The sequence below is a fragment of the Pelobates fuscus genome, chromosome 5, assembly GCF_036172605.1.
Source record: "Pelobates fuscus isolate aPelFus1 chromosome 5, aPelFus1.pri, whole genome shotgun sequence".
Taxonomy (NCBI): Eukaryota; Metazoa; Chordata; class Amphibia; order Anura; family Pelobatidae; genus Pelobates; species Pelobates fuscus.
Genome location: NC_086321.1, coordinates 339,025,071 through 339,051,192, shown reverse-complemented (window position 1 = coordinate 339,051,192; position 26,122 = coordinate 339,025,071). Strand labels below are relative to the sequence as shown.

Genomic DNA, 26,122 nt, shown 5'->3' with positions numbered 1-26,122 from the left:
CCCCTGAAGGAGGGGGCCCCCAGGGCCGCCAGGCCCGTGACAACTGTTATGGTTGTCACCCCCTGATGGCGGCCCTGGCTTTTTTTAATGCAAATGCAGTGAATGGATTCAGTGCCAATAAAATCACTCTGTGATCATATCTCTCACTAAGTGAGATTCAGGTGTATGTTCGGTGGAATCTTGGTGCTGGAAAAAGTTAATTAAATCATTATATTTTTTGTTTTTTTTTAAGCAGTTCCACCAAAACCTGTGGTGCTTAAAGGAACACTATAGTGATAGGAATACAGTTTTGTATTCCTAACACTAAAGTGTTCCCTCTGCCCCTGTGCCCTCGCGGCAAATAAAGGGTTTCCGCACAGGAATGAACAGACTCAATGCTTTCCTACAGGAAGTTTGAGGACACTGGACATCCTCATGCAAAGTGTCAAACTCGAGGATGCGCCTCTAGTGGCTATTTGGGAAGTAGTTTCTCTAAAGCTGCAACGCTTTACATTGCAGGGTTAAGGGGACACCCAGACCTCTTCAGTGTGATGAAGTGGGCTGGGTACCTATAGTGTCCTTTTTAGGGCACCTGCACAACAGCCTCCTGCTTACCTATTGCTCATGTGTCACTTCCACATTAGAGATATCTATTTCAATTCATATTAGGACAACTGACAAATTAGGATCTGATAAATGTGATGAGCCTTATAAGATAAGCTGAATTTCCACTTCTATTGTTATATCATACATGTGTGACATATAGCAAACCTCACTTCCTATGTAATTGTGATGCCAAATATCTGGCTTTGAAGCTGTGCGTAGAATATGAAACCCAGCCTCCGTGCACAGTACAGGCTGAGCACCGCATAACCATTAATAAATTATAGAGACAATTGCAGACCTCCCAACTGGCCCGATTTAGTAACCTGAGGTCCTGCTTTTGTCCTTTATTGAAGACTGTCAGCTTGGAATGCATTCACACCAGATTAACATAGCCCTTCTTTGGGCAGCCCTTCTCTAGGTGGAACTACTCAATTTTGGACATTACCGGTATTGCAAATGGATCACAGACATGCCCAACACGCTCTTCCACTACCTGTCCCAATGTAACACTTCGGAAAATGTTAAGCGAGGTACCGAATTGGTTACCTGCCTGGGACCTGTGGGATTTTAATATAGTCTTTTATGACGACAGAACAAAAACATATATTTCTTTTTAATTAACTAGTTACATTTATAAACAGACATTCTATTTCTTTTTGTAGTTACACTTTCGCACGAACCACACAATTCGGTTTTACAAAGAATACACGAACTACCAAATGCACACAATCTTATAATTGTACTCCGCGCCGAGAGAGCAGTGGGAAGAATGCTTGAGCCATTTTGTCACTGGAATGTCAGTTCCCTACATCAATAATCTCCTAAGTGCACAGAGCACTTGAAAAAATTAAGGTCAAATCTTTAGTGAGATATATCCGCTGGGATTAATGTATATCTATAAGCGTGATGGCTGCTTTTCAAACATTTGAGTCAGAGATGTTTTTACCCTTAATATATGATATGGCATTGTATAACTGTAGTAGCACATTTTAGATATACATATATTGGAAACTTTTTACCTTCACTACACTTTTTTTGTTTTTAACTATTTCCATAGCAACAAACATTTGTCTAGAACAGGGGTAGGCAACCTTTGGCACTCCAGATGTTTTGGACTACATTTCCCTTGATACTTTGTCAGCATTGTGGCTGTAAAAGCATTATGGGAGATGCAGTCCAAAACATCTGTAGCCCCGAAGGTTGCCTACCCCTGGTCTAGAAATTAAGACGACCATGCAATTTACAAGTCTCCTTGGATGCCATTAATGAACACCTGTGTCAGAAGGGAGTGTTAAACTATACTTCCAATAGTATGTTATATATATATATATATATATATTTGTGTAAGGGGCAAAGTACTTGTATAAGAAGTGAGACTTCAGTAAGAAATGGGAATAGTATAAAAGAGCAAGTCGGTTGTGGTGTGCCGATACCGACGATACGGTAGGCCTGTAAATAAAGAGGGCCCACCAAGTAGTATGAGAGTAAAGAAAATGGAAAGAAGAGAAAAGTGTTGAAATGAGGAGTGGGTGGGAGGGGCATTCAGACGCTGACCTTGATCGGTAAGGAGTCAGGTAAGGGGTGTAGCTTATATAGGGTGGTGAGTTAACTTAAGCCCCTCCCACAAATACAGGCCAAACGGCCTTATTACTTGTGTAAGGGGCAAAGTACTTGTATAAGAAGTGAGACTTCAGTAAGAAATGGGAATAGTATAAAAGAGCAAGTCGGTTGTGGTGTGCCGATACCGACGATACGGTAGGCCTGTAAATAAAGAGGGCAAAAATGAATAACAAAAGATTTATTACAGTCAACAATATATACAATTTATCCGGATATGGCTTTAAAAGCATTTCTTATTTCTTGTGTTGGCTTGGGGATATATGTAGCATAGGCAGATGATTTCCAACGTCCCAATGCCTTGATGACGTGTACTGGTACATTAGCGCTGGATGCGGTGGAGGCTGCTCCTATGCGAAACGAGTGACCCGAGTAGTGGGTAGGTTTGAGACCCAGCATTGTTAGCAGGGATCGTATATATCTCATGAATGCCGTGGTGGTGAGTATAATTTCATCATGTTGATTGGTAGCACATGGATAATGCTGCCCTGTATGGATAATGTATACGCTGCAGGATTCCTGATTTACAACCTGCAGCATTTGACTTCTACATACTGCAAGCAAAACACTTTCTATATGTTGTCCATCAATTTGTATAAACGATATGTGCTCTAGAAAGCATGGGGGGTGAATCTAAATATACACACATACACAAACAGAAACATGGATTGTAATAAGAGAGCTCACATGACTACGTTTTATGGGGTATACAATACTCCATATATAACAATCCATTGTCAAAGTAGTCACATCACAGCTAATCACACATTCTAATCTGAGGATGAGAAAAAGGTGCCTTTTACATTTCATAGCGAATAAATATGCTATAGCACATATCTAATTTTTCAAATAGCAGTTAAAACAGACAGACCTCATCTCACACATATAGGCTCTCAGCACAAACTGACCTTCCTTTCCCGACCTCTCTGCTGCCAATTCTGTTGAGTAGTTGCACCTGGTCTGCCTCACACAGGTTTATTTACTTAAAGGAACAAACATGTATTCCTGACACTATATTCCTAAAGTGGCTGTTTAAGTGACTGTCCCCCCTCCGAACTTAGTAAAAAGGTGATTTTACTTACCCTTTTTCCCCACAACGCGATGGTCTTGCCATTGCAGGTCCCGCCTCCACGGTTGCGCCAATCAGCAGTTCCTCATAGAGATGCATTGAATCAATGCATTTCTGTGGGGAACGTTCAGCCTCTCTATACAGAGCATGAAGAGGCTGAATGGCAGTGCTTCCTAGGCAGCAATTCTCTGAAAAGGCAGTGTTTACATTGAAATGCCTGCAGGGACATGTTATGGACACCAGAACCACTACATTAAGCTGCATACAGTTTCCCTTTAAAAGTGTAGGCAAAAGTTTACAAATTTGGAAACAGATTCGATCAGCCAATCACAATAAATTCCCATAGAAAAGCATTGGATTGGCTGAGCTTGTCAAGGAGGCAGATCAGGGGCAGAACCAGCACAAGCCAAACACAGCCCTGGCCAATCAGCATCTCCTCATAGAGATACATTGAATCAATGCATCTCTATGAGGAAAGTTCAGTGTCTCCCTGCAGAAGGTGGAGACACTGCACGGCAGTGCTGCTCACTGTGTAGCACTGCCCCAGGAAGCACCTCTAGTAGCCATCTGAGGAGTGGCCAGTTGAGTTATCCCCAGGCTGTAAGTTAAATACTGCATTTTCTCTGAAAAGACAGTGTTTACTGCAAAAGGCCTGAACAAATGATTCAACTCACCAGAACATACAATAAGCTGTAGTGGTTCTGGTGACTATAGTGTCCCTTTAAATTTACAATTCACTTTGAATTCACCTTAAATTCTTACTTTAGTGCGTAATCATGTAACTCAGCTATAATCACAGCCTGGCAGTTTTAGTTTTCATTTTGCAATTCACGATCAGTTCGCAGTTTAGTGACTTTCTATTTGGCACATTCCCTTATCTTTGCATTACAACCATATATTTTGCAAATCATTTGATGTGTTATAACTCCAATACAATACAAGGCTAATATGATTATCTAGGCGGTACATGTATATAGGTAGTATAGTGTTTTACCCCGTTATCTGTGACTTTTTCTATTTGGCACATTCCCTTATCTTTGCATTACAACCATATATTTTGCAAATCATTTGATGTGTTATAACTCCATTACAATACAAGGCTGATATGATTATCTCGGCGGTACATGTATATAGGTAGTGTAGTGTTTCACCCCGTTATCTGTGAATGCTTTTCTCTTACTTTACCATGGGTGATGGCAAGATGGAATCTCTGCTTCTCCACAGGCTTCAGAGAAGGACCATCCCACTGTCTGTAAGTAAGAGTGTGTGTCTGTGTGTGTGTGTGAAAACCTGTCTGCCTGTAACTATGTGTGTGTGTGTTGGTTGAGACTGTCTGTGTTTAACTGTCTGCCTGTAACGTTGTGTGTGTGTGTGTAACGGTATGCCTGTAACTGTGTGTGTATGTGTGTGTGTGTGAGACTGTCTGCCTGTAACTGTGTGTGTGTAACTCTCTGCCTGTAACTGTGTGTGTGAGTGACTGTATATGTGACTGTCTGTCTGTAACTGTGTGCGTGACTGTCTGGCTATGAATGTGTGTGACTACCTGTAACCGACTGTGTGTGTAACTGTCTGCCCATAACTGTTGATGGGACTGTCTGCCTGTGACTGTTTGATGTTGTCTGTAACCGTGTGTGACTGCCTGTGACTTTGTGCATGTGACTGTCTGCTGCTGTGTGTCAATGTATATGTGACTGTCTGCCTGTAACTGTGTGCATGACTGTCTGTGACTGTATGTGTGACTGTCTGCATGTGACTGTCTGCCTGTAACTGTGTGTGTGTCTCTGCCTGTATGTGTGTGTGTGTAACTCTTTGCTTGTGGCGGTATATGTGACTGTCTGTCTGTAACTGTGTGCGTGACTACCTGTAACTGACTGTGTGTGTAACTGTCTGCCTATAACTGCGTGTGTGACTGCATGTGACTATGTATGTGTGACTGTCTGCCTGTGACTGTTTGATGTTGCCTGTAACCGTGTGTGACTATCTGTGACTGTGTGCATGTGACTGTCTGCTGCTGTCGTGTGTGTATGTGTCAATGTATATGTGACTGTCTGCTGCTGTCGTGTGTGTGTGTGTCAATGTATATGTGACTGTCTGCCTGTAACTGTGTGCATTACTGTCTGTGACTGCATGTGTGACTGTCTGCCTGTAAATGTGTGTGTGTGTGTGTGTGGGGCTGCAGGGATTTTGTAGAAGGGGGCAGGGGTTTTGTATTGGGACAGGAGTCTTTATAAGGGGGGATAAGCATGGGGGTTTTGTAGACGGGGCAGGACAGGGGTTTTGTAGTAGGGGGCGGGGCAGGACAAGGGTTTTGTAGGAGGGGCTGACAGCGGTTTTGCAAAGTTTACAAATCGTAAAAAAAAAGAAAACATTAAAAAAAAATTACAGGTTTTTTTTGGGGGGGTAAGGGAGCGAGGGGGTGCCATGCACAGGATCCGCCCTGGGTGCCAAATGCTCTAGGTACGCCCCTGTCCATGGCACAGCATGTATATATTATAACACACATGTTGCTCTGCCCAGGGCACAGCATGTAAATATTATAACACACGTTACTCTGCCCAGGGCACAGCATGTAAATATTATAACACACATGTTACTCTGCCCAGGGCACAGCATGTAAATATAACACACATGTTACTCTGCCCAGGGCACAGCATGTATTATATATTGTAACACACATATTGCTCTGCCCAGGGCACAGCATGTAAATATTATAACACACGTTACTCTGCCCAGGGCACAGCATGTATATATTCTAACCATATATTTTGCAAATCATTTGATGTGTTATAACTCCATTACAATACAAGGCTGATATGATTTTCTAGGCGGTACATGTATATAGGTAGTGTAGTGTTTTACCCGTTATCTGTGAATGCTTTTCTCTTACTTTACCATGTCTTGATGCCACCCATATTGCTCTGCCCAGGGCACAGCATGTATTCAGCCCATATAGCTATGCTCAGCACACATTACACACCTAAAGCTCCGCGCAGCATACAATACACACATATTGCTCTGCTCAGCACAGGTTACACTTGTATAGCTCTGCACAGCACACATTACGCCCACATAGCTCTGCTCAGCACACATTACACCCATATAGCTTTGCTAAGCATACATTAAACACATACAGCTCTGATCAGCACACAGTACACCCATATAGCTCTGCTCAGCACACAGTACACCCATATAGCTCGGCTAAGCAGACATTACACCCACATTGCTCTGCTCAGCCCACATCATGTTGTATACAGAGCTGTGTGTTCCTCCAGACGGCAGGAGGCACCTCCTTGGATCACCAATGGGGTGTGGGCACAGCCTAGTCCTTCCTGTGTCTTCCACTGCCTGCCATGTCCCTCCCCTGTAGGTCAGGCTCTGTATGAGGAAGGGACAAGCACACACCTCCCTGCACAGCTTGTCACAACAGGTCCTTCTCAGAGGACACACTCAGTGACCTGGCACTGGCCACCTGAGCTGACACTCCTGCCTCCTCCAAACTGGATTTATTTATTATTACTCACATTTTAAAACCATCTCCAGCAAATCAGGCTTGTTTTTAGCTGTTTCCATGCTGCATTCACCGTAACCCGCTTTAATAGTTTTACTTCTATTAATTCAGATATATATATTTTTTTAATTATTTTTTTTCCTTATGAAAATAATAATTGAGTGGCCATTTTATTATTAAGCACTTAAATTGCACATTTGAGATTTTTGGTGTTTAATTGCATTTTTTAAAAAAAATCATAATATATTTATTTAATTTTTTTGGCACACTAACCAGGAAATCCTTTTTCTGCCTTCAGTATTTGAATGGATTTTTGTCCTGCTTTGCTCTAATCTTTTTGGAGGGATTTCTTGAATATGTGAGTCTTTCCTGTATTCTATATGTGTATAGTTGTGTTGTGAAGTACCACGCCTGACATATTTTTTTTGTTCTGTTATTATGATTTTAGTTTACAGGTGTATGTTTGCTGAGTTGTGAATTGATTGTATATATACATGAATGATTGCATGCTGCATATGTGATATCTCTTTTTTCTCTCCCCTTCTATCATAAAGTTTATTTACTAAACTGCGAATTGTAATGCATTTAATAAAAGCAGAACTATGCAATTTATTTTTTAATTCACCAGAAATCCATTAAGTCAATAAACCCTTAAGTGTAATATGCGTTTTTAAAAATATATATTTTTAACTAGGCAACTAGTATTTTATGTTGCAGGCAGATATCCTTATAACTATATTGCTTTTTTTCATAAATTTTGCAAACAAAGGGGCTTATTCACTAAACGTAAAATCGTAACAAATCGAAATCTGGCAACATATAGGCCATAATGGCTCATTTGGGAAAAATCCTCAATGCAGTTACAATCAATGCTGGGCTATTTTAAGTCCCTAATTTGCTATTCAAATTATAATGTGCAAATAATTGTGGTTAGTGGATAAGCATAGCTGATTATTCACAAAGCACTAAATTGTAGTGAATTGTAACTGAGTAGCTATATTTGGGCTTTAATAACCAAGCATTGACTACAGCGGGTATTAATTCTTTACTTAAATTTAGCAATTTAGTTTTTTTTCAATTTGGTACAGTTTGAGTGTTTTTCTTTTGTATACAGTAAACCGTAAGTCTGTATCTTAAAGGACCACTCCAAAAACTAAAAACACAACCACTAATTGTACTGGCTGTGGTGCCCTGGCACCCATCTCCACCATTTGTAAGAAGCCAAACTGTTTTTGAATGGTGTGACGTCCTACCTAGGGTCTGCTGGGCCCCGCTGCCAGCTTACATTATCATTGGTGGAGAGCTGGACATTCCATAGCGGTCAGCTTGCGCTCTCAACCAATGAGCTAAGTCCTTAAAGAGGAACGTCTGTGTATCTGGCTGTGAAAGCGGGGAGTGCCCCACCCCCGGCAGACGCCAAGTAGTATGTCAAACCTTTCAAAAATGGATTGATTCCTTAAAGGACCACTATAGTCACCCAGACCACTTAATTTCAAGAGAAACTGCTATGTTTACACTGCAGGGTTAATCCAGCCTCTAGTGGCTGTCTTCCTGACAGCCCCTAGAGGCGTCTCTGCGGCGCTCAATGCGAAAATCGCATTGAGAACGCAGAACGTCCCTAGGAAAGCATCGAGAAATGGCCGCGCATGCGCATTCGGCTCCACTAGGGAGCTGACGTCTGAAGAGGAGGAGAGGTCACCAGAGCCGAGTGAGCCTGGCGCTGGATAAAGTTAAGTTTTAACTCCTTCAGCCTAGCGGGAGGGAGGCCCGGAGGGTGGGGGGACCTAAGGACAGTATAGTGCCAGGAAAACGAGTTTGTTTTCCTGACACTATATTGATCCTTTAAAATGGGTGGGCACCAGGGATTTTCTGTCAGAATAAACACTACGACGAGCTGTGTTGGCTATGGTACTTACCGTGTTTTCTTTAAAACTGTATGCAACATTGGGGATACATTAAATTCTATGCTGTTTATTGTATATGGTTCTCTTATAATGGGGGCCCTATAGAATTGTTTGATTTATTTTAAACCTGCAGCCTTACTGTACTGTGAGCGTACATGTAATGTATAATATTGTTTCGAGTCTTTGTTCCACAGTACCTATACTAGTGTATAATCTTTTCTTACGAAATTTTGCAGCTGTTGGTTATTTGTGATGTCTGCGTCGGACATTTACCCACCTCCCTCAGAGGTCTCCATCAATGCTCACATCAACTCTTACGAGAAATACAAGGAACTATATGACAAGTCCGTACAGGAACCCAGCGGTGAGTGGACTATTTTCACACAAAAAATGACTTCAAAGACTGCATTGAGCTAAATTGTTCTATGATTTAGGGATTCAAATTGCTAGTGGATGCATACCTGACAGAGACCTCATTTATTGCAGTTTAAAGATAATTTTTTGGGAGTATAATTGCCGTGGTGATCTACTATATACTCAGACCCACCAACAATATAGATCTCCGAGAAAAGATGGTGTTTGGGATAGAAAATGGTGACAAAGGGATTTTGGATCAAAAAATGGACTCTCCATCCTAAATATGGTCACTTGGGAGCTATGCAGAGGGGTATTGGTGAACAGATATTTAATTTAATAATTTGCACCTAATAATATTTTGTAATGAACTTTATTGTCTATTATTGCACCCCTAGACTTGCAATGATTTGCACAAACATATACAGTACTTGTTGTATTGGTTTGTAGGGAATGTAACTGACTGGGTAGTCTTCTAAAAGGGATTATGAGAGCATCTTTTTTGGTTTAATATCCTCTGAAATTTTCCGTCACAGTAATTTTATTGGCCTCTCCCCGTTTACTAATAGATATAGATTAACCCCTTCATAACAGATGCTAAGGCAATCGAGCAAGGCTGTAATTGGGATATTTGCAAATGATGACATTTATGTCCGCCTATCACAAAATATATTTATGTTCTTTTAATTTTTAAATTTAGATTTATTTTTTTTAACAAATAAAACCGACCTGCAGGAATCCTTTTATGATTCATTGATTATTTTCTTCTGGATGAGGGGAAGCTGTTGGGTCCAAAGAAAGGGCGGCCACTTTTAGGCCTCTGGAGTGCGTTTACCCTGGATGTCTTCCCATTTCGATTTTTGCTTTATCAGACTGGCTTGCACTTTAGGTTTAGGTAGGCAACCAACGTTTAACCAATCAGTTGTTAAACTATTATTCCCATAATCCTTAGCCACTCAATCTTTTCTGTTCACGTTAAACCAATTTACTAGCTGCTCTCATTAATGCTTGGGCCTTGAGGAAAAAATTTAGTAACTTGTTTATGGACTCCTGCAGATTATTACAAATTTCAAAGCTGGATAGATTAATTTAAAATACTGACTGTAATAATGGCATAGCATGTAATTCTAAGTCATTAAAAAGATGCATAAATATGACATCAACCAAACACCATATTTTGAAGATGATGTACAGTGTGTATACATTCCATGTGGGCCCATGCCATACAAGATCTTGTACAGCTAGGGTTACAACAAAATGGCGGGAAAGGAGTCATGATATGAGTCGCCGTATTAGTCTATTAATGTAGATGCAAAATAATGAGCTATTGCCGTTTTTTTTCTTTTGAATAGATTTTTTTTTAATATTAGACTTAACAGAAATTTGCACTGACAAGCTTTTGGGAGTTTGTACCTTTTATCAAATCTAAAGAACAGACATAGGAAATGCCATGCGCCATTATCTATGCAAGGAGCGTCTCGTTTAAACAATGACCGTTTGTTTTTTTCTTTATTATAATTGAAAATAAAATGAAAGAATATATGGCTTTAAAGCCTATGTGTGCATTATTGTAGTGCATGCATGTAAGTAAATACTCAATTCAGTGTGTCTCATCACTTGGTCTACGTTGGACCTTTTTAGTTGGAAGCAGTACCTATCTGACAAATCTATGCACCGTTTGACTGGCTGAAATCAGCCCAGAGAAAGTGGGACATCAGTATTTGTGAATACACTCATTGATTGCATGATTTCTGGTCAGAGAAGTGTTGCTTCTGACCAAAGAGTTTTTTTTTTTAAAGATGGCTGCCTCCATGAAATAAAGGTAAGTCAGGAGATGTATGGAAACATGCAGGGTTATTCAGAGTGAGCATTGTTGGGATTTTAAATTGAATTAAAAAATTAAGAGCAAAATAGCTAAACTGTAAAAGTCAGCTATGATTTGGGTTCAGTTAAATTGGCCTTAAAGGGATCCTATAGTGCCAGGAAAACAGAGCAGTTTTCCTGGCACTATAGGTTTCTAAGGTGCCTCCTCCTCCTTTTCTCCCCCCTTCCCCCCAAGTGGCGCTGAAGGTTAAACCGCTTCAGTGACTTACCTGAATCCAGCACTGATATCCCTCGGCGCTGGATCAGGCTCCACCCACAATCCTTCCCCACAAACATCAGCCGGCGGTGGAGACCTAATGCGCATGCGCAGCAATGTCCGTGCTCGCATTAGGATTTCCCCATAGGAAAGCATTAATCAATGCTGACGCTGGAGGTACTCATGCACAGCGTGAGCGCGTTCAGCCTCAGATACTGGACCAAAGGTCCGTTTCGTTTCAGGAAGCCCTTTAGTGGCTGTCTGATAGACATTGTAAACATTGCAGTGCTAAGTGCAAAAGGGACACTGCACCCAGACCACTTCAATGAGCTGGAGTGGTTTGGGTGGCTACAGTGTCCTTTTAAATAAAATAAAAAAAAAACACTTTGAATTCACAGAAATTCTCACTTTAGTGAATAATCCAGAGGGTATTTACTTCTGTGTATGCATAATAAGATAAAACCTGCAATATTTATTTTTAAATAATAAAATGTACAACTTTATTTTAATGAGTTTTATGGACCAGAGCCTATGTAGAAAATCCTGTCGTCTCGCTGTTTGTTCCGCTTCTGTACCCATTGTTCTGTGACCTACGGTTGCACAACACTTATAAACTTACTCTAGATCTATGCTTCCTAGATGTGGGATTATGTCCAAGTTTTGTGATTAAAAGCATGAGTCAGATGCAACTGAAAGGGACACTGTAGGCACTTTAACAGCTTCATCTTTTTGACGTTGTTATAGTGCCTGCAGTCCTGCCCCTCTGTCCTACCTTTCAAAATCCATAATTTCACCAATTAGAAGTCTCAGAAGCGTGACTTCAAGCCATGTCTTCAAGCCCTCTGGGTATGAGAGCCAGGAATCCTACTGCCCAGCTTTCATACCGTGACATCTCGGTCGGCCATGGAGAGTGCCACACATGCACCTATGTTCCCCAGTGCTTGGATTGACCCATCATCCTGGAGGCAAATAACCAGAGGAGGAGGTTATGGCAGTACCGAGGTAGACTCTGCATTGGAGAAAAGGTGAGTTATTCTATTAAATTGTGGGGTTTTTTTTCTGTTTTTTTTTTTTTTTTTCTTTTGGGGTGGGGGAGGTTTTAAATACACAGAGGGGGACATGACGTGTTCCTTTAAGAACATCTTAAATACATCCTGTTGCTGCTTGGCTAGAGTCACTGTTTTTGTTAGGGACCTCTACATTTCCTCCAGTTTGCCTAAATGCAGTCTCCAAAGTCTTCAGGGGTAACTTGTAGTTAGCGCTCCACTCCATAGACATTGGCTGCATCAAAGCTGGTGGTGTGTTCCCCAGGAGTTACGCAAGTGGTAGATTTGTCCTATTTCTTTTACCATTGGCAGGGTTGGAGCAGGTAAGATCCTGCCAACTTGTACTTTGGAGTTTCCCACCCTAACTTTTTGTTGGTCGTACAAAACAACCAATATGGTAGACTTTCAATGCCTGCTCCTTTTGCAGATCTATATTGTTGTTGCACAACCATTGCGTTGTGGAATATCCATTCACCTTCTAAATAAAGTTTAATACATGATTTAATCTTGGTCATACCAGTGACATTAAATCTCATTTTGTCATTGAGACACTGACCTTTTAAACTTGTCTTCATGGACCAAGGCTAGCTTGTTTTCTTTAATACTACTGTAAAATGTAACCGATGCTCAGTCGAGAACAGGATGTAGCTTGTTTTGACAGGAGCAATCCCTTTTAACGGTAGACGCAAGAGAAATAGCCTTTAGCATGTCAGGGTTTTTCATTATTGGAGTAAGAGATGGATATTCTGCTGTGAGCACCATTAATCAATTAAATAGAACATTCTTGTCTCAGACAATGCCACAATTTTTAATAAAAACTCGTCCTTAGTTGAGTGTGTCTGATCAATTGTACCTTCTTCAGTTTAGCTGCATCGCAAGAGCCTTTATTTTCTTAGACAGTTTACATTGAAAAAATGAAGTGCAATATGTTTAATATATAGAAAATCTGTTATCAGTCCGTAAAGTGTTGTCTGTTTATGAGGAATGCTTTGCTGGGGTTGGAAGTGGCTTGTGCACATAGATGTTGATGGAATCACATGATTAAGGGTCAGCTACTGGATCAGGGTAGAAGAACCTAATGCAAAAATTGTTACAACTACTTATTACAGAAAACTTTTCATGGCAGGTTGAGTTTAATTTAAAGGCTTACCCCATGCACCATGACCACTTCAGACTTCAGACATTTGAAGTGGTTCTGGTGCCTGACGTCTGTATTTGTGAAACGCTGCACATACAGAATTTAACCCCTCTGCTGCTGGAAGTGTAACTCCACCTCTGGCAGCAGCATTGGGGTGTCATTAGCCAGCCCTTAGACGTTTAGGCTTGCTAATATCAATTCTGTGCATATTTCTATTGCAGACACTCATTCATTGGCGGAGAATAGTCAGCTGTGCAGAAGCTGGTTTTCGTAAACCTGCTTGAGATGAGAACAGGTATTTGCAGTGGACTTGTATAAGTGGGCAAACTGTTGAAAAACGGCTTGCCCCATTACCAGGAAACTGGGTCAAGGTATTCCTCACATCATAAATAGTGGTTATGATGGTTGGAGTTACCCTGTAATCTAATATGCATTAAGTATATAATGTATTGTAGTGTTACATTACATATTTTCACTGCTTCACGAAATTATAGTTGAGTCCTCTCCTCCTACCCAGCATCAACAGGGTAGCCACCTGTCCAGGTTCCTGGGTGTTACAGTAAGTCCTACCTTCCTTCTGACTTAGTTGACACTTATTTTTGATGCTCTACTCGCACTAGGCGCCAGTGATAGGCCGAGAGTGTCAGTCCACTCTACAGAGATCACTTCTGTGTTAGTGACATAATTCCGCTAATCTATGCTCTGCTTTCATTGGCTGAGAGCATTAGCTAACGCTCACAGTCAATGTCTGTCCAAATAGGAATGAAATATACATGTAATGGAGAAGGGAAACTTTCACCTTAGATATATTTGAATACCGGACCAGACCAGATGCATCCACAGAAGCCAGATGAGATTTAAACTGTTCAAAAATCTATCCAGGGGTTCTGTAGTGGTTATGGTGCAAAAAAATACTGTCTTGGAACTGAAATGTATGCATGAATGGTTGTATGTAAAAATATTAAATACTGTCGAAATGTTACTTCACTTTTTTTTTTTCCTAGCATCTTAACATATTTTCTTTTTATATTATACAGAGTTCTGGGGAGAAATTGCAAACTCTTTCTACTGGCGCGTTCCACCTCCCCCGCCGTTTCTGAGATATAATTTTGATGTAACGAAAGGAGATATTTTCATTGAGTGGATGAAAGGAGGTGTAACCAATATTTGCTACAATGTACTCGACAGAAATGTTCATGATAAGAAACTGGGAGACAAAGTGGCATTTTACTGGTCAGTGTCATTTTATTTTATTTTTTTTAAATTTTTTATTCTTTATACCCTACTAAGAAGCATATTTTAATTCTTTGTACGGTTTGAATATAATGCATCATTTTAACTACACAACTGAGTTTAATTTGTAAAGACTCCTTTCCACCTATAGTTATGTTTTCTAAAGATCTCAGATCTTTGTGGTATACTGTACACTCCTCCTATTGAATCCATGAGAGAATCCTTATTGGCTGAACTCTTCCTGGTTTTTAATGCGCACTCCCTGCAGAATGTGCTGATTCTGTAGTTCTGCAGCAAATGTAGAATCCTCAGCCGTTCTTGATGTTCGATATGTCGCGCTTATTAAACTCTACTCCTTTTTAATTTAATTTATTTGGAAGGTGCAGTAAACTGAACTCCCACAATCTCAGAAATCCCTGAGATATATGTAATCCGTTTATCGTTATATTTCCCTATTAACCCTGTTGTGAGAGATGTCCTTCCACGACTGAAATCACTTAAAGGGTTATGCACACCTGCTTGTCGCACAGTGGTTAAATAGCCCAGTAGGATCCGAGCAGTAATTGTTTTTAGGACTTCATTATCCCTGGGAGTTGTCCAGCTGTGCTCGTTCTAATTGTCAATCTGTTTCTTTCGACCCACGGAATGCCCTTGAATCCCTCAGCATTGCCTGTTCTTGGCTCTATTAGCATGATTAAAATAAATGTTTAGGACAAGTATTTCTGGCATATATCATTCTTGTGACACCATGCATTTCTCTGATACAGTCTAGGCCGTGACGCAAGCTCCTGATTTAATTACTGCAGTCTGCTGGCATCTTATCGGACCTAATCACATTGTTATTCTGTTTCCATTCCAACACAGGCAATGCACTTTGTATTTGAGCTGTAGCTGGCTTATTTGGTTTTGTTGGAGTTTATCATTAATCTGGGGTTAAATTAATCTAAATGCAGTTAATGGCATTTCAATGTTTAAGGTTTTTATTACTATTTTTTTAAAGTGATCGGATTCTTGTGCTTCATGTGTTTTGCCCACGAACGGTTAAAGTGAACCGGTCATGGGCAAAACTACTTTTGGCTTTTTGAATAGAGATTGAAATGCCTTCTATACATTGTGCTAATGTGTAGATTTGGAGAAAAGCGTATTCAAAAATTGGTCTTTCTCCCACATCTTTCTCAGTTCCTTGGTAGACACAGTGACATGGAATTGAGAGACATGGCGAGCAGAAGAGCCCTCCAGCAGGAGGGTCCTCTACAGGAGTTTCCTCAACGCTTTGGTTGCTATGGTAACGCCCTGGCCGGTGCTGCTAGCCCTGGCTAGGGAGTACCGGAACGGAGGGATGTCACGTTAACCTGTTCCGACGCCAGGACGCTCCCCTGTTTTTAACCCTGCAGAATATAAATGTGTTCTTGTCAGGGTTTAAATGCCTCTAGTGGCTATCACCCAGACAGCCACTAGAGGCACCTCCTCGTAAATAGCAGAGTAAAACTCTATTTCAAAAAGATACTTTCGGAGAGACCATCTGATTAGCACAGCGTTTTGCCACACATGCGCACTATCCCTTCCTATGAGAGCTAGCATTGATTTGACTGACATCGACCTGTGCTACGAGGGGGAAAAAAGTTAGAAAGCTGTATGTATCCTGTAAACCCCAGCACAGTGATTAAGGGGAAATGAACAGTTTCCATCCCCACTACCCAACCTCCTTTCATTGACCCACTACTTACTTTTTAAGCTAAGGTTTATAAGTTGTGCCACATCCTTTCACATGACGTGTACAGATCTGAGTCATGTTCTGCATAATTCACTCAACATCCCTGCAGTGTACCTTTACGCCTTGTGATACTTTCTTGGCAGAGAAGAAATGTCCTCAATATATTCCAAACATTTGTGGATTATATTTAATGTAAGTATAGCTCATTCTTACGGATAATATATACTGCTGTGCAACATGAAGATCCTCCTGGTTTTGCAGGTTTCGTATTTGCTTTCCTAATTATGTTAAACAGATGATGGTGTGATTAGACTTTGCTTTAAACAAACGATTGTTTGTTTGATAAATTTACTTAGCATTAAAATCTGCAAGCTTTTAAGGAATTTGTCCCTAACAAATTATCTCTTCATTTAAGTGGGAATCTGGTCATCTTAAAGGGACCCTAGAGTATTCTAACGGTTTCATTTAATTGAAGTGGTTATAGTGTATGGAATCCCCTTATGCTGTACTTTCTGTTTGCTGTAAGTGTTATAATCTTTGTTTTTGACTCATTCCAACATGAAACAAGTAGAGGAACATACAATAGCAAGGCATATAACACGCGGGTATGTTTCATGAAGAGCAGGAAATCCCCCTTAGTAGCTGGGCGTGCATGAATTCAGTAGGGTCAGTGGCTTCTGTGATTTTTATCTGGGGCGTCCATGATTTCCTCGGAGGAGGAAGAGTGCCGGGATCCAGGCAGGTACGCCATTTTAGGCATCACTTTTAACATGTCTCCGATATCTCTGGCTCTCTCCCCAGAGTGCGTTTTCAGCTCTTTAGCCTTCTTCCCCACAGTGTCCCAAATATCAGGGGCCGAGATCGGGCTGAGGGCTTGGCAAGTACAAGCCCAATTTGCTATTTATTTGATGGTTAGCGTCGGAGTGCTTCCAGCATGCGACCGCTCGTCTGGATGGTTAAGCTCCCCCCCCCCTTAAACCTTTTTTAATGTTTTAATGCTAAGCAAGAGTCCCTGACAGTGTCCCTTTTTAACGAATGATATTCATATTTAAATTACACCACCTCTTACTTAAACAGCTGACACTAGCCATTGGTTCGGGTTCAGTGGCCTAAGCGGGTGCTTCCATAGATCACACATAATTTGTACAGCGCTTCAGAATTTTTTTATTTTTTTTATTTTTTTATTTTAATACTCTCAGGATAAATGCGAAGTTGTTTGAATCCCACAAATGTCACTTGTGATGGCTGCTGGGATTGGCCAAAAGGATAATAGATGAGCTCCTCCTTTTGTCAATTTTTGTCAGCCACAGGCCTTTGTAATTGCAATGGAATTTCAGCATGAGTATTTAATAAAGATTGTACCTCATTGAAATACTCAGACAGTGCTGCTTTAACACTTCAGAATGCAGACCTGACACACAAACAAAAAAAGATTAAACCCAGCATTTCCACATTTTTCTTGCATAGAAACATGGAATGTGACGGCAGATAAGAACGGTTTGGCCCATCTAGTCTGCCCAATTTTCTAAATACTTCCATTAGTCACTGGCCTTGCTTAAACTCCCTTATTTTTTTAAAGGGACACTATAGTCACCTGAACAACTTTAGCTTAATGAAGCAGTTTTGGTGTATAGAACATGCCCCTGCAGCCACACTGCTCAATCCTCTGCCATTTAGGAGTTAAATCCCTTTGTTTATGAACCCTAGTCACACCTCCCTGCATGTGACTTGCACAGCCTTCCATAAACACTTCCTGTAGAGAGAGCCCTATTTACGCTTTCTTTGTTGCAAGTTCTGTTTAATTAATATTTTCTTATCCCCTGCTATGTTAATAGCTTGCTAGACCCTGCAAGAGCCTCCTGTATGTGATGATTAAAGTTAAATTTAGAGATTGAGATACAATTATTTAAGGTAAATTACATCTGTTTAAAAGTGAAACCAGTTTGTTTTTTTCATGCAGGCTCTGTCAATCATAGCCAGGGGAGGTGTGGCTAGGGCTGCATAAACAGAAGCAAAGTGATTTACCGCCTAAATGACAGTGAATTGAGCAGTGAAATTGCAGGGGAATGATCTATACACTAAAACTGCTTTATTTAGCTAAAGTAATTTAGGTGACTATAGTGTTCCTTTAACTTCTTCCACTTTAGCTGGAAGGCTATTCCATGCATCCACTACCCTCTCTTCTTCAGTGGTATGGCGATTTATCTTCTAATTGTGGATGCTACTATTAAAGAAAAATCAAAATGGCATATAGAATGAGAACACAAAGTATTAAAATGAAAATATTACTTGCGTGGGCTATGAAATTGGTGGTTATGCAAAAGGAAAATTGCAACTCAACAGGATACTCTTATTGGAATGAAAGATATGAAGGGGGAAATGCGTGTCTAAAGGGAGTTTACAGTGCGATTCTTACATTAGAAGCGATTTTTAATTCAACACACCCCTTTTCATTATTATGTATATTTTCCAAAATTGGCCTTGGTTTAAATTTATTATTTTTTTTATTGGATTTTGATATGACAATATTTTTGAATAAACTTTGAAAACTATTTTAATATTTTGAAATATTTAAATATATTAAAATATTTTGTTTTGGGATTTTTTTTTATTTTTTTTATTTTTTTTACACTTTATTTTTAAATGTATTTTTTTTTTTTTTAAACAAAATTCCTTTATTAAAGTTTATCCAAAAATATAAAATCATTTGAAAATCTTATCCTTTTGAAAATGTTACTTTTGTGTTTGTACAAGAAACACACAATCCTGATTAAACTGGATTATCTCTGATTTTATATCTCACTGTAACAAAGCGGGTTATACGAGTGTCCGAAGGTGTGGTAGGACTGTTATGTATTTAGATCTTTCCGGTAAAATTTAGAAGATGCTTGGACATGTCATTTCATATATTTTGTGTTGCAGCCTTGTATTTGTGTGTGTTTGTATGTGTGTTCTATTTGTAAGGATGTTTTACACTTAGGACAGAGTAGGGACTGTTTTTCTCTTATGTAATTTTCCTACACCTGACTTTCTTAGACACTGGGCGGGGAGCTACAATGTAAATCCCGACAGACGTCACCACTGACAGCTACAGGGAATTGATTCTGTTAATGGAGGATCCTGTGGTCTCGCAAAAGCCTCCATAGATGTGTGTTGTACTCTTGCACATGTTGAAGCGCAAGCAGCAAAGTCTTCAGACCGTGACTTTAAGTAAAAATTGGCTTTGTTTTCATTATTTTTCTTTTGCACACAAATCTTACAAATGCTAAATGATTGTTCAAAAATTACTTAACTTCTCTTGAAAACTGCTATGAAAATGCATCACATTTTGCAAAAATGTATTTACTCAGAATTATTTGCATTTTTCACTTAAGTATTAAGGTTTTCTGCAAATGGGATCTTTTCACAATCTGTGCTTTGAAGAGGAGAGACATACATGTGAGATGAAGGCAGTCAGCATAGGAGTGTGCATTTAATGCTCTTCTTCTATAGCGCTAGTTAAGTTCAATAACTCTTTGCGGAACCTCATTACTTGCGCATGCACTACTTTTGTATGATGGAATTATCTGTGGCTAATATGAATTCCACAAGCATTCTGTATGGTGGCAATGACAGGGTTAATAGAGGGGTTAATATGCAAGGTAGTTTAGAGGGAGTCAGTTGCTGGGCAGATGTGTTCAGTTAGTTAAGCAGATGTAGATGACAGTGCTGTTGCTAGGAGACCAGCTTGTAAAGTATGCCAGCAGAGTGCGAGACAAAATCATGTCAGCCTGTTTAGTTGACATGAGTGGCACGGACTGGCCCCCTCATTGCAGAGCTTGCCGGATCAATGTGTCTAATGCCTCAGCTGACAGGTCCTAGTTGAAGAACTGTTTATCTTTGGGTCTGTGTGCTTCACGCATGGAAGAGGTGCCTCAAGCATCACCTTATGGAGACAGGATGCGTCAACTGATGGAGCTGCCACATGAGAAGGAACGCGGCCTGAAGCCCTTAAAAAGCATGCATGCGTGAATAAGCAGAGTGAAGTCGTTACCTGCTGTCAAGAAGTAGGAAAACATGGTAATGTAATGCCAGTCTTACAGAATTTAAATGGACAGCATCTGGAATGTAAGAAGATGTCCAGAGTTAGCAGACCCTACTTATAAATGGAAATTCAATCATGAGGGAAAGAAGACCACTGCAAAATGTAAAAAATAATTTTTAAAAATAGAAAATAGTCATTTGGAACACATATTAGCTCACTCTCCATTACGTAATTGCATATCTTAGCCAGCAAAGTCACGACTTTCTAAGCCAGTGTCTACTGCGGAGTGAGGCACAAAGGGAACAATATTCAAAATGTCCCAGGAGCAGCCAGCAGTAGGGTTAGTGGTATTAGGCTGAGCAACTTCCAAATCTATGAGAAAAGAGCCTCAGGCCAAGTAAGGCAGTAAGTGGTATCTCCCTTGGTGGCTAGGAGTGTGCAGGATGGACCTGACGCTGGCCACTCAGAGGGTCTGTGTGACTCAATGAACTGAATGCCTCCAGTCCAACGTGGTTTTGCAGGAGAATGAGCCGCATCTCTTCAAACGGAGCCCTTATTTCTAGGTGCCTCCACGACTGTCAGTTTGTCATGAAACAACTGGAAGTGGAGAAGGACATTGCAGGAGGCTGCTGTCAGAGCTCTGGTGGACTTTGAGAACCTATATGAGTCATCCACTGGTGTGTTTTTGCCTGTCAAGATTGCAAAATAGCAAAGAGAAGGCGTCTGAGGAAGTGTCGTCGTTTGATTTGGCTATGCCCAGTCTTGTTTCTTCCAGCACATCCAATCTTTGTACTTTTGTCCATGGTAAACTGATGGCGGAGGTTGACATTGAGTTGGTTGTTAGACTGTTACTGGTTTACCCAGAAGATTTTAACAAATTGAAGTTTTAATTTATTAATCCATTTTATTTTACACATGTCTCACTATGGTTGTTCCAATTCCTGTTTTTCATTCTTATATGGATGGTTAAGTTTTAAACTGCCAAAGTGGCCTAGTGGAAGCGTCAGCCATGGGCAAGAGAAAATGGGGGGTGTATTGAGAAGAAAGGGGACATGCCACACTGTTAGCCCAAAGCAGCAAGAGCATAAGGACAGTGTGCAATGTCAGTTTTATCTTAACTAATTGATAGTCACAAGTTTTGTTCTCTTACATCCCTCCTAAGTACCCATACTTGGTTACCTATGCACAAAACATATGCATGAAAAGAGTAGTTAAAAAAAAAAAAAAAATTAAGAAAAAATAATCAATCAATGGGCCTGGAGCTTCAGCTGCTTCAGCCGTACGTTAATCCAGGGCCGTCTTTAATATGGATTGGACCCTGGGCAAACATTTGCTCGGGCCCCCTGAACCCTGTCGTCCCCTCCCTGGCATGCAATCATGCCCCCCACCCCAACGCAGAGGCGGACGTAAAGTAGAGAGGGCTCTGGTGCATGAATTATTTTGGGCAAGAGGGGGCAAAATGTAGATCCCCATCTGTCATGCAACTCCAACAATGCTTTGACAGCTGGGGCGCTACCATTTTCCCATGCATGCAGGGTTGTATTTAGCACTGAGCAGTATTTGTGTGTAAGCATGTTTTTGTATGGAGTATGTTTGTGTGAATGTAGGGGTGTGTTTGTATGTGGAGATGGCATTTAAATGCAAGTATGCATTTATGTGTAGTGTTGGTTTATGAATACACTGGTGTGTTTATATATAATTTTGTTGTTTAAAAAAAGAGGTGTGTTTATATGTAGTGTTGAAGTTTGAATGCATGTGTGTATTTGCGTGTAGTGTTGAATGCTGAGATGTATGCACAAATACACATGCACACACACTGATACACATACACACACAGAAACACTTGCAGATACACAGATATACACAATCATACAGATGCAGCTATACAGACACATTTACACACACTGACACACACACACATACAGACACACAACCTGGCACAGATGCACACACTGACACACACGCAGATACACTGACAACATACAGATACATAACCTGACAAATGCAGATACAAACACTGACACACATGCAGATACACACATTGGCTACATACAGATACATGCACAGGTATACACACTGTCACACACACAGATACATACATACTGACAACATACAGATACATACTGACACTGTGACAGATATACATACACAGACATACTGACTGACTGTCAGGGCTTACCTGGGTTGGGAGTCCGGCAGGCAGAGAAGTATGCTCACCCTTGCAAGAAAACACAGGCCAAGGTGGTCAGGCAAGAATACACCTGACCTGTGAGTCGGTGCACGGGGGCTGTGCAAGGTAAATCCAAATCGCGGTACAGGAACAATAAACCAGGAGAATAGTCGTGGGAAGCCAAGGGTCAGAGGAAGCCAGAAGTCAGGATAATCGGAGTAACAAGCCAGAGATCAATAATAAACTGGAGAACACGAAACAGCAGAATGATCACCAGAGTCAAGGAACTGACACTGCCTTCTGGGAGAGGCAGTGTTATATACCTGGCTAACGAGACATCAGGCTCAGGTGTAACATGAGTGGCAGGAGTAGTTCCAACGAATGTCCAGCTTCTAGTACTAGATACTAGACAGGGCTAGATACAGGAAACAGTGAAGCGGAGAGATGGCTCAGAGGTAAGACAAAGCACCAGAACTGCCAAGTTCCCAGGTTCGAATCCTGACACTGGCACACCAACATACATACAGAAACACACACAGACATACTGACATACACAGAGACATACAAACTGACACACACACAGACATATACTGACACACACACAGAGATACTGACACACACAAAGACATACATACTGACACACTCAATTATGTAACTGAGATATAGAATTTTTACGTGGTCTGGGTATTTCAGCCTAAACTTTGCAATTTATTCTCAGTTTCCTGGTTTAGTAAATCGGTGTTTCTCCTCTGATTGTCAGAAAAACAAACCATTTATAACATAGCAAAGAATGCATTAACATGGAAAGCCTCCAACTCCCCTTATATTTTACTTTATGTGAAACTGTGGCAGTGTGGGAGGACAGTTGCGGTGTGGGGTGACAGTGACATTTTGGGGTGACAGTGGCGGTGAGTTGTGACAGTGGCAGTGTGGGGTGGCGGTGTTGCATTCAACACACACAGACATACTGACACACACACAGACATACATACTGACACACACACACAGACATACTGACACATACATACTGACTCACCCACAGACATACTGACACACATACAGACATACTGACACACACACAGACAGACATACTGACACATAGACAGACATACTGACACACACACACACAGACAAACATACTGGCACACACACACAGAGACATACATACTGACACACACAGAGACATACATACTGACACACACACAGACATACTGACACTCACAGACATACATACTGACATACACACACACAGACAGACATACTGACACACACAGACAGACATACTGACACACACAGACAGACATACTGGCACACACACACAGAGACATACATACTGACACACACAGACATACTGACACTCACAGACAGACAGACATACTGACACACACACACACACAGACAGACATACTGACACACACAGACAGACATACTGACACACACAGACAGACATACTGACACACACAGACAGACATACTGACACACACAGACAGACATACTGACACACACAGACAGACATACTGGCACACACAGACAGACATACACACAGACATACTGACACACGCAGACAGACATACTGAAACACACACAGACAGACATACTGACACACACAGACAGACATACTGACACAGACATACTGACACACACATACACACACAGACATACTGACACACACACACACACAGACATACTGACACACACACCCATACTGACACACACACACACACACACACAGACATACTGACACACACACACACACACACACACAGACATACTGACACACACACACACACACACACAAACATACTGGCACACACACATGGACAGACACTCTTCAGTTTCCTACCTTTGCAAGAGGCTTCCTTCCGTGGGGTCCAGTGTGCTGGCTGGGGGAGTTGGGAGTTGGGGGTCGGGCTCTGCTTGCTACCCCTGCTCTCTGGATCCTGGCGCAGCAGCCTCCCGCGCGGCCCGATGTCTGTGAGGTGGAAGGAAGTGATTCGCGGACGTCACTTCCTCCCATGCAGCCGTTAAGCAAGGGCCCGGTCGCGCTGTTAAAGGGCCACAGCGCCGACCGGACCCCTGCTGGAACATGCTCACCGGGTGGCCCTAAGGGTATGGGCCACCCGGTGGGCCCCCTTAGTGTGCGGACCCCGGTGCAGCCGCAATACTAACACCGCGGGCCCATTAGGTAGGGAAATATATATACATTTTTTTTAATGCAGGCGGCGGGGCCCACGGGGCAGCTGCTTTGGGCCCCCCATGAGTAACTGGGCCCAGGGCAGCTGCCCCGTTTGCCCCTCCTTAAAGACGGCCCTGCGTTAATCCGTCCCTGCCGAACCCCTAAGGCTCGTTTTGATGGTTATGGTGCTATTTTATGGACCACCTCTGCTGTAAATCTTTCAGATGCACATTTTACTATATGAATTGTCATGGCATTCTCTAAATGCATTTTCTGTCAATCCTTCCTAATCTCAGAATATTCCTGATATACATATAAGGGTTTTATGGTGTTTCCCATATTACTTTTTCGATTACTGCATTACTTCCATTTTCTCATTCCCCAAATGTTCGACTCTGTGTCTAAAATACTACATTGTGAATTGAAAATATGAGTAATGGTGAAAAGAAAGAAATAAGGGGAAAAACCCACACTGTGAAGGAAATAAAATTTTCCTGTCTCGCAATGCACGGGTTAATTAATTTCTGTTTACATAATATTTGCTGTCAAGTTTATTCCCGATACTCTGTGTTGGAACTGGAATATTGCAAATACCCAATGTATAATGCATATACAGAGAAAAAGCAACATTTTTATTTACAGTACACAAGTATGTATAGTATACATTCAGATTCTGTGTAAATGCAATCTTGTAATTTGTAGGGGTGGACACTGGCTGTGTTATTGACTGACTGTCCTAGCTATAGCTTCAAAGTGAAAATGGGGTTATGAGGCTGCATGTTTTGTAGGAGTTGATCCATGTGGAGTTTCAATTTCTTATGCCCCTCCAAGTTAAACAGTGGGGGTAATAGTACGATTACCATATCCGCCATGTTTTTGGGGACCCCTATCACGTATGCATATTGATGGGTAGCACATAAAAAGGGTTGCCATGTAGTATGTAGAATTCTGAAAAAGGTATATAAGATAAAGTAATTGGGCAATAAAGAATCCTGCAGAATATGCATTCTACATTAGGCAGGGCCGCCCTTTTCATGCGTTTACATAAATATGATAAATTACACGTGTCCCTGAAAACATAGATATTGGAACCATAGGTAATATTCCAGTCTCCATTCTACACAATGTTATACTGTTCTGATGGACAGGGAAGTATCGGTGACCCTTGAAAGGGAAGATCCTGCTTTTTCTAATCTGGTCCCCGTAGGTTAAAAAGAGTGGGAGATGGGTGCTCTGTTAAAGCTCCGCTCTTCCTGAGGCATAAATATTTGTTGTGCAATTGTTGCAGGTGATTGCAGATTTTGAAACACTCTCTCTTGTCCCTGAATATTATGTGAGGTGCAGATATTAGTTGTGGAAGACTCTCACCCCTCTCCCCAGTATTACTGAAGCTTGACAGACTCCACTAGGCATGCCAACTAGCTCACACGGCACCTGTATAGCCCACAGCACCCACCTGGGGGGCACCTGGGGCCCATGTCAAATAGAACATCCTTCTTGAACG

General features: G+C 41.2%; 1 protein-coding gene across 2 annotated transcripts in view; it reads left to right on the top strand.

The window, feature by feature from the left end:
• The first annotated feature begins 6,620 nt into the window (after nt 1-6,620).
• The window catches only part of ACSS2 (acyl-CoA synthetase short chain family member 2), a 79,544-nt gene continuing 60,042 nt past the window's right edge, over nt 6,621-26,122 (top strand). For both annotated transcript variants that reach the window (XM_063455781.1, XM_063455780.1), the window contains exons 1-3: nt 6,621-7,137; nt 8,920-9,047; nt 14,339-14,534. In XM_063455781.1, the coding sequence (XP_063311851.1) occupies nt 8,936-9,047; nt 14,339-14,534 (308 nt within the window). In that variant the 5' untranslated portion in view covers nt 6,621-7,137; nt 8,920-8,935. The remainder of the gene's footprint in view (nt 7,138-8,919; nt 9,048-14,338; nt 14,535-26,122) is intronic.